Below are 9790 nucleotides of genomic sequence, written 5' to 3' on the forward strand. Positions count from 1 at the left end.
GCCCAAGTTACATCTACTGCTGTCCAGGCTAAAATTCCATCATAGTGGAGAGTGTTTTGCCCAAGTTACATCTACTGCTGTCCAGGCTAAAATTCCATCATGGTGGAAAGTGTTCTGCCCAAGTTCCATCAACTGCTGTACATGCTAAAATTCCATCATAGTGGAGAGTGTTTTGCCCAAGTTACATCTACTGCTGTCCAGGCTAAAATTCCATCATTGTGGAGAGTGTTTTGCCCAAGTTACATCAACTGCTGTCCAGACTATGTGGGCTAAAATTTGAGAGTGTCTTGCCCAAGTTACACCACCTGCTGTCACGACTATGTGGGCTAATATTTCCTTGTAGTGGACAGCATCTTGCCCAAGTTACACCACCTGCTGTCACGACTATGTGGGCTAATATTTCCTTGTAGTGGACAGCATCTTGCCCAAGTTACACCAACTGCTGTCCAGACTGTCTGGGCTAAGATTTCATCATTGTGGAGAGTGTCTTGCCAAACTTAATCAACTGCTGTCCAGACTATCTGACTATCAACATTTCATATGCCTTGGCAGGTGTTCTCTGTTCGTTCATATCAGTCAGCTTAACTCATTAGACCTTGTGCCCAACATTGCTCAGGTGTCAAAATTCCTTTCATAAGAACAGTTTCAATATTCCTACGTATACGTAAACCGCAAGCAGAGGGAACTAACTCATACACTATCATCCACATGTGCCAGTTCAGACGACAGAAGCTGGTTAATTCCAGTATATTTTCTGTGTTTCTCTGCTTCAATGTGACAAGGAAGCCTGGTTAGGCTGTAAGCCCCCTTGGGTTGAAATGGGTTAAGCCAGCATCTAACACATTTTACATGTGAATTGAAACAAATTGGAAATCAGCCAAAGCCAGCATCTAACACTACACAAACTGGAACAAAGTGGAAATCAGCCAAAGCCAGCATCGGACACTATGCAAACTGAAACAAAGTGGAAATCGGCCAAAGCCAGCATCGAACACTATGCAAACTGGAACAAATTGGAAATCAGCCAAAGCCAGCATCGAACACTATGCAAACTGGAACAAAGTGGAAATCAGCCAAAGCCAGCATCTAACACATTTTACATACGAACTGAAACAAATAGGTAATCAGCCAAAGCCAGCATCTGACACTACATGAACTGAAACAAACTGGAAGTCCCCACAAAGTTCAGCATGCACATGAGCCAAGACCAACCTGGAAGGAGGAGATGTTGTAGGAGCTGCGACTCTCCGACAGGTCCGGGCTGCTCAGCTCTCGGCGACTGCTGGGGTTGCTCCAGGGCCGGAAGTGGAAGCTGTAGGTCGGGTAGGGGAAGCCGTCCGCCGTGCACTGCAGGCGCACCGAGGCACCCAGGGGTATGCGGGTGTGCACCCGGGTGAAGACTGGGGTGACGTGCAGGGACGTGATTTTGGGGGGCTCTGTCAGGGAGAGGAGGTTTGATTGGGTTGGGTTTTTTGTGTGTGTCTGTTTGTTTTTGTTTCATTGTATGTACAGTATTTCAAAACAGCAACTAGGGGTTCTGTCAGTATCTAAATCAAGAACTGGGGCTCTATCAGGGACAGGAGTTGTTGTTGTTGTTTTGTTTTTTTTGTTTTGTTTTTTTTGTTTGCTTCATTGTATGCACAGTATTTTAAAACATTAACTTGGGGCTATGTCAGGATGAGGTGTTTGTTTCATTGTATATGCAGTATTCAAATCAACTAATGGTAGGGCTCTGTCAGGGAAAGGAGCTTTTTCATTGTACACACAGTATTTAGAACAACAAGGGCTCAATCAGGGGGAGGAGTTTTTTGTTTCATTGTACGCACAGTACTTAAATCAACAACTGGGACTCTATTAGGGACAGGAGTTATAGTCTTTTCTCATTGCATGCACAGTATTTCAAACAACAACAGGGGTTTCTGTCAGGGAGATGAGTTTTTTTGTTTCATTGTATGTGCAGTATTCAAATCAACAACTGGGGCTCTATCAAGGACAGGAGTTTGTTTTTGTTTTTGTTTTTTTTTGCTGTTTTTTTTTCCACGGCACCCACAGGATTTAAAATGACAACAGGGGGCTCTATCAGGGATATGAGTTTTTTTCATTATACACATACTATTTAAAGCAACTGGGGGCTCTGTCAGGGGCAGGAGTTTTTTTTGTTTTATTGTACATACAGTATCAAAACAAAAACTACACACCTCCCCTTTTTTTGTTTTTTGTTTTTTAAGCTGCCCCAACACTCACTGTAGACTTTGACCAGGGGGTAGGAGGGACACTGCAATACTCACTGTAGACTTTGACCAGGGGGTAGGAGGGACACTGCAATACTCACTGTAGACTTTGACCAGGGGGTAGGAGGAACAGAGCAACACTCACTGTAGACTTTGACCATGGGGTAGGAGGAACAGAGCAACACTCACTGTAGACTTTGACCAGGGGTAGGAGGAACAGAGCAACACTCACTGTAGACTTTGACCAGGAGTAGCAGGGACAGAGCAACACTCACTGTAGACTTTTACCAGGGCTAGCAGGGACAGAGCAACACTCACTGTAGACTTTGACCAGGGGTAGGAGGGAGAGAGCAACACTCACTGTAGACTTTGACCAGGGGTAGGAGGAACAGAGCAATACTTACTGTAGACTTTTACCAGGGGTAGGAGGAACAGAGCAATACTCACTGTAGACTTTTACCAGGAGTAGGAGGAACAGAGCAATACTTACTGTAGACTTTGACCAGGGGTAGGAGGGAGAGAGCAACACTCACTGTAGACTTTGACCAGGGGTAGGAGGAACAGAGCAATACTTACTGTAGACTTTTACCAGGGGTAGGAGGAACAGAGCAATACTTACTGTAGACTTTGACCAGGGGTAGCAGGGACACTGCAATACTCACTGTAGACTTTGACCAGGGGTAGCAGGGACACTGCAATACTCACTGTAGACTTTGACCAGGGGGTAGGAGGGACACTCAATCTGCAGCAGCCCCACATACTCCACGTGGCAGTGGTACAGGTAGCCGTTCATGTGCTCGCTGGCCTTCAGACGCAGGGTCTCGTTCATGAAGGTGCTGTTGATGTGCTCCGTGGTGGAGTTCAGCTTCATCCGCCCCATGCGCCAGTACACGATCGGCTTGATGTAGCCGCGGTAACGGATGCTGCAGTGCAGAGTGATGTTCTGTCGGAAGTCCACGTCCTTGTTCTCGTTGAAGCAGTAGGGGGTGTCTGTGCAACACACACCCTTTCTCGTCAGATATCCTGTTTCACTGCATGTGGTCGGACAAATCCATATAAGCTACCCCACACCTGCCAGGCTGATGCCTGACCAGCAGCGTAACCCATCGCACTGGTCAGGCCTCCAGTGCAAGCACATGATAATTATATTTTGTGTTCCTATCAGAGTGGGTTCATCTACAGAATTTTGCCATAGGACAACCCTTTTGTTGCCATGGGTTCTTTATCAGTGCACATATTGCATGCTGCACAAGGGAACTCGTTTTATCATCTCACTGGAATGACTCTCAAGACCTGGTCAGCATGTTGGTTTATGCAAAGATCAGACATCTGCTCTTTCGTTTCTTTTTCTTCGTTTTTCTCCAAGCAGATGTGATGCAACATACATGGATCTGTCCACGCTGTCTGACATCTCCATGAAACCGAAACTGATCACGAACAGAATCATGAATCTGAAATTTTCAATAACCAACAAAAACTGACAATTTTCTGAATATAAAAGCATCCGTTTCAACTGTCCAAATAAATGCTGAGGGTGGGTGACTGTGCAAGGTACCATTCATGATCGTTTATGCTACAACAAACTGAAAATGATGAACAAAACTCACGGTGTTGGAATATTACAGCAAACATTTTACCTGCACAAGCCGGTTACCACGAAGCTATAAAAATCATCTATATCATTTTCACTTTGCCGGTAAAAATTGTAATTTTGAAAGTAAAGTTATATTTTCAACATTACAAACATCTCTGAAGTTAACATCAAATAACTTGCTGTGAACTAAATAAAAGATAAAAGGAAAAACATCAACAATAACAATAATAACAGCATCACAACAACAATAACAACAACAACAGCAGCAGTAATAATGATAATAATCACAATGATAATGATGATGATGATAATCATAATGATAATAATAACAACAACAATAATAATAATGATCATAATGATAGTGATAACAACAATGATAATAATAATAATGGTAACAACAACAACAACAACAACAATGGGTGTTTGTAAGGGTTCTACCTCCTGAGCACAGGAACCTAGAGCACTAACAATTAACATCGACATGGGGGGTGTGGGGGTGGGGGTGGAGGTTGGGGGGGACGGTTACAAAAATTAACACCACAGGGCACTGTAACCAAGACTTACGAACAAAACAAATGGAATGACAGCACACACACACACACACACACACACACACACACACACCACATGCCAACACCATTACATCCATGACAGCAGATTTCTACTGATGTGTTTCGAGGCCATATTTGAACTGAGATTTTTTTTTTTTTTCTCCAGCATGGTGACAAATTTGGTAGTCAAGTTCATTCCTGGTGACAAGACCAAGGCATGACAAGGCAGGCCAGCAAATGAACGGAGAAATAAAACGCCCATTACCAATGACCATGACGTGAGCCCCGTAGCCGTCTGACTGCTGATTGGGCGCGTCCAGATGACAGGTGTAGAGGCCAGCGTCGCTCAGGTTGCCGTGCATGATCCGCAGACCAACAGCCGACTTCTGAGTGGACTGGTACTTGCTGTTGTTGGCCGAGCGCGTCCAGTTTGTGCCCTTGTCACTGTGGAAGGTGAGCACCACCTGGTGGGAAAGAAGAACAAGTTAGATAACCCTTTGACCACTTCTGGACTTTTAAAAAAAAATTTTTTTTAAGCACAATACTCATAAGATACACTGCAAACAAACAAACAAAACAAAACAAAAATCAGAATAAATAAACAACAAATTTTTCAACAAAGTGACCAAAAAAAAAAGTTGCTCATGTGAGTTTGACCTTTTTTCTTCTTTTTAAATTCATATATCGTAACTATGAAAAGAATGGAAGGGACGTAACAGACTATAAAAAATCAATGGTGATCCCCAGTTGCTTCCCTTGCATCAGTGATGCTGTGGTTTATTTTATTTTTAATATATTTTTCTTTTCTTTTTTTCTTTTTTTTTAAAATACATTCCTGCCCATGAGCTGTCAGCATGTTTATCAAAATCAAGATGATATGTAGTGATCACCACAGGCAGGATGTTAACATTATGATCACAACCAATTTTAGAAGCTTCAAGGCTGATGAAGCATAATATATTCCAGATTCCCCCCCCCCCCCCCCCCCCCTCCCCCGACACCCCCTCACCAATTAATGGAGTGTAACGAATTTGATTTATACAGGGTGCATGAAAGTTTCCACACTCAGGTTATGTTCACAGTACCACCAGCACACATACAAAAAGGAGGAGTTTGTATTATACTCCATGTTTGGTGTTTACATATACTTACCATGTCAAACTGATGCAAACTAGGCCTTTGGTTTGCTCTGTTTGGCCAAATTTCGCGCGGCTAACAGTGAAAAGACGCCCCTCTTAGTCTGGCCCGCTCTTAGCCAATCAAACGCCTCTAACAGCTATAAGCGCTGAATCATTAACAATAATAATTATGGGCATGAATGGGGGTGTGTGCCATATAAGTACAATATATCATTATTATTATTTCATGTCTCGTCATCATCATGACGGGCACAGCAACAGCTGAGTGGCTGAAGCGTTGGACTTTCAACGTGAGGGTCCTGGGTTTGAACCCATGTCAAGGCGACTGGTGGGTAAAGGGAAGAGGTTCTTCTTCCCATCTCCCCAAAATCCAACACTTGTGCAGACCTGCTAGTGCCTGAACCGCCTTTGTGTGCACAAGATCAAAATACACATGTTACTGACCCTGTAATAATCCATAACAGCATTCAGTGGGTTATGGAGACAATAACATGCTAGGCATGCAACCCCACCCCCACCCCCCCTCCCCTCTGTCTCACAAAGTCTCACTCTCTGTCTCTTTATCTCATTCTCTCTCTCTCTCTGTCTCCCTCTCTATTTCTCTCCCCCCACCCCGCCCCCCCCTCTTTATCTCACTTTCTCCATCTCTGTCTCAGTGCCCCACCACCATCCACCCCCATCCCCTCCCCCTACTGACGGAGTTGTGCGGCTTGAAGCGCAAGGGGGGTCTCTCTATCTATCTATCTGTCTCTGTTTCTCTGTCTGTATCTGTATATGCCTCTTTCTGTCTGTCTCTATCTCTGTTTCTCTCTATCTGCCTCTCTCTGTCTGTCTCTATCTCTGTTTCTCTCTCCCTCTCTCTGTGGGTGCCCCCCCCCCCCAACCCTCCCCGCCCCCCACCCTGTGCCCCCCCTCCCCCCTGGCCAAAACCAGTATATGACTGCCAACATGGCATGGGTAAAAATGGTCAAACACATAAAAGCCCATTCGAAAATATACAAGTGAACATGGGAGTCGCAGCCCACAGATGAAGATCATCGTCATCATTATTAATGATCATTATTATCATTATTCTTACTATCATCATCATCATCATCATGATAATCGTAAGCAATCAGAGGTCCCCTTTAAACAGGCTCAGAAGTGTTCAGACTGACTGGCTTTCTGGCAACAACCCTGGCTGCAGCATTTTGCGCTGCCAGAAGATGTTTAATTTGATCCCGTGGGATTCCTGCAAAAAGACTGCAGTGGTGATCCCGCTCTGTCAGAATGACAGCCGCATTGCAGGCTGATTTATTTGTGGCTGAGGCTTGAATGAAATGGCAATAGGGATATGCAGTGTATGTGTGTGTGTGTGTGTGTGTGTGTGTGTCTGTGTCTGTGTGTCTGTGTGTGTGGTTTGTTGCTGTTGCTGTTTACGGTAGTGTTGGTTTTTTTTGTGTGTTTTTTTCAAGTGTTGCTGCTGCAATTGTTAATTCATGTCTGATCGGTGAGTGCACAATTCACATGAATATGTATGTTGTGTTAATTTCCTATGCTTCAAACCAAGAGGCAATGCATTTAGGGAGAAAATGGCCACACTGAAAGAAGCAGCAACAGTAGAAATGATGAAAAAACCATCTAGCCCCACCCTGAGCCTTCCAAACCCCTACCCCCTGCCTTCCAAACCCCACCCTCTGCCCCATGCTCATACCATACAAGATCATCTCTTCCCCACACCCACATCACCCTCACTGCTCTCTCTTTCTCTGTCGGTCTGTCAGACTCTGTCTCTGTCTGTCTTTCTGTCACTGTCTCTCTCTCTCTCTCTGCCTGTCTCTGTTTCTCTCTCTCTCTCCCTCTCTGTCTCACTCTCTGTCTCTTTATCTCATTCTCTCTGTCTGTCTCCCTCTCCATTCCCCCCCCCCCCCTCTTTATCTCACTTTCTCCCTCTCTGTCTGACTGCCCGCCCCACCACCATCCACCCCCATCCCCTCCCCCTACTGACGGAGTTGTGCGGCTTGAAGCACAAGGGGGGTCTCTCTATCTATCTATCTGTCTCTGTTTCTCTGTCTGTATCTGTATCTGCCTCTTTCTGTCTGTCTATCTGTTTCTCTCTATCTGCCTCTCTCTGTCTGTCTCTATCTCTGTTTCTCTCTCCCTCTCTCTGTGGGTGCCCCCCCTCTCCCTCCAACACCCCCCCCCTCCCCCAACCACCCTGCTGATGTTAGAGTTTGGAGGCTTGAAGTACTGTCTATCTATCTATCTCTGTCTGGCTGTCTGTCTCTGTATATGCCTCTCTCTATCTGTCTGTCTCTATCTGTGTGTGTGTGTGTGTGTGTGTCTCTGTATCTGCCTCTCTCTGTCTATCTATCTTTGTTTCTCTCCATCTCCCTCTCTCTCCCGCTCTCTCTCTCTGCCCCCCTCACCCTGCTCACGTTGGAGTTGTGCAGCTTGAAGTACTGTCTCTCTATCTGTCTATCTGTCTGTCCTGTCTGTGTATCTGCCTCTGTCTGTCTGTCTGTCTGTCTCTATCTGTCTCTCTCTGTCTCTGCCTGGCTGCCCCCCTCACCCTGCTGACGTTGGAGTTGTGTGGCTTGAAGTATCACATGTCTCTCTATCTCGATCTGTCTCTGTATCTGCCTCTATCTACCTGTCTCCCTCTCTCTGTGTCCCTCTATCTCTCCCTCTCTCTCTCTGTCTCCCCCTCTCTCTCTGTCTCCCTCTATCTCCTTCTCTCTCTGTCTCCCCCTCTCTCTCTTTCTCCCTCTCTCTCTGTGTCTCCCTCTATCTCGTCCCCCCCCTCTCTCTCTCTTTGTCTCCCTCCATCCCCCTCTCTCTCTGTCTGGCTGTCCCCCCCCCCCCCCCCCCCCCCCCCCCCCCACTCACCCTGCTGATGGAGTTGAGCGGCTCGAAGTACTGTCTCTCTATTCCTCTCTCTTTCTAGCTGTCTCTCTCCCTCTGTCTGTCTGTCTCTCTCTCTCTCTCTCTCTCTGTCCCTCCCCACAACCCCTCTCCCCCACAACCCCTCCCCCTCCACCCCCCACACACACATTCCTCACCCTGCTGATGTTGGAGTTGTGCGGCTTGAAGTACCAGGTGACGTTGAAGGGCTGGGTGACGGGGCTGCGCTCGGAGCCGTTGCGGTCTGTGACGTACACCTGACACAGCAGCTCTGTCTCCCCGTTCACCTGCATGGCCGTGTCACTGGGGCCGTGGATCCCAACCTCCCCCACACCCCCCTGCTGTTGCTGCTGCTGCTGCTGCTGCTGGCCGAGAGTCACCCCCACTGCAACAGCCAGAGAGGGAGGGGAACATTTAGTTCTGTTCAGTCAGGAAGGGGGATGTTCAGTTCAGTTCATTTCAGTTCAGTTCAGTCAGGAAGGGGGATGTTCAGTTCAGTTCAGTCAGGAAGGGGGATGTTCTGTTCTGTTCAGTTCAGTCAGGAAGGGGGGATGTTCAGTTCAGTTCAGTTCAGTTCAGTCAGGAAGGGGGGTGTTCAGTTCATTTCAGTTCAGTTCAGTCAGGAAGGGGGATGTTCTGTTCTGTTCAGTTCAGTCAGGAAGGGGGATGTTCAGTTCAGTTCAGTCAGGAAGGGGGGTGCTCAGTTCAGTACAGTTCAGTGAGGAAGGGGGATGTTCAGTTCAGTTCAGTTCAGTCAGGAAGGGGGATGTTCAGTCAGTCAGGAAGGGTGATGCTTCAGTTCAGTTCAGTTCAGTCAGAGAAGGGGGATGTTCAGTTCAGTTCAGTCAGGAAGGGGGATGTTCAGTTCAGTTCAGTCAGGAAGGGGGATGTTCAGTTCAGTTCAGTTCAGTTCAGTCAGAAAGGGGGGATGTTCAGTTCAGTTCAGTCAGGAAGGGGGATGTTCAGTTCAGTTCAGTCAGGAAGGGTGATGTTCAGTTCAGTTCAGTTCAGTAGGAAGGGGATGTTCAGTTCAGTACAGTTCAGTCAGAAGGGGGATGTTCAGTTCAGTTCAGTCAGGAAGGGGGATGTTCAGTTCAGTTCAGTCAGGAAGGGGGATGTTCAGTTCAGTTCAGTTCATAGTCAGAAAGGGGATGTTCAGTTCAGTTCAGTCAGGAAGGGGGATGTTCATTCAGTCATCAGAAGGGTTCAGTCGTCAGTCAGGAAGGGGGATGTTCAGTTTCAGTTCAGTCAGAAGGGGATGTTCAGTTCAGTTCAGTCAGGAAGGGTGATGTTCAGTTCAGTTCAGTTCAGTCAGAAAGGGGGATGTTCAGTTCAGTTCAGTCAGGAAGGGGGATGTTCAGTTCAGTTCAGTTCAGTCAGAAAGGGGGATGT

General features: G+C 46.6%; 1 protein-coding gene across 2 annotated transcripts in view; it reads right to left on the reverse strand.

Moving 5' to 3' along the window:
- Nucleotides 1–9790, reverse strand: part of LOC143291439 (uncharacterized) — a 151439-nt gene that overhangs the window by 24443 nt on the left and 117206 nt on the right. For both annotated transcript variants that reach the window (XM_076601302.1, XM_076601301.1), the window contains exons 2-5: nucleotides 8557–8783; nucleotides 4642–4840; nucleotides 2937–3221; nucleotides 1213–1436 (exon numbers count right to left, since the gene is read on the reverse strand). In XM_076601302.1, the coding sequence (XP_076457417.1) occupies nucleotides 1213–1436; nucleotides 2937–3221; nucleotides 4642–4840; nucleotides 8557–8783 (935 nt within the window). The remainder of the gene's footprint in view (nucleotides 1–1212; nucleotides 1437–2936; nucleotides 3222–4641; nucleotides 4841–8556; nucleotides 8784–9790) is intronic.

Source organism: Babylonia areolata, chromosome 17 (assembly GCF_041734735.1).
Source record: "Babylonia areolata isolate BAREFJ2019XMU chromosome 17, ASM4173473v1, whole genome shotgun sequence".
Classification (NCBI taxonomy): Eukaryota; Metazoa; Mollusca; class Gastropoda; order Neogastropoda; family Buccinidae; genus Babylonia; species Babylonia areolata.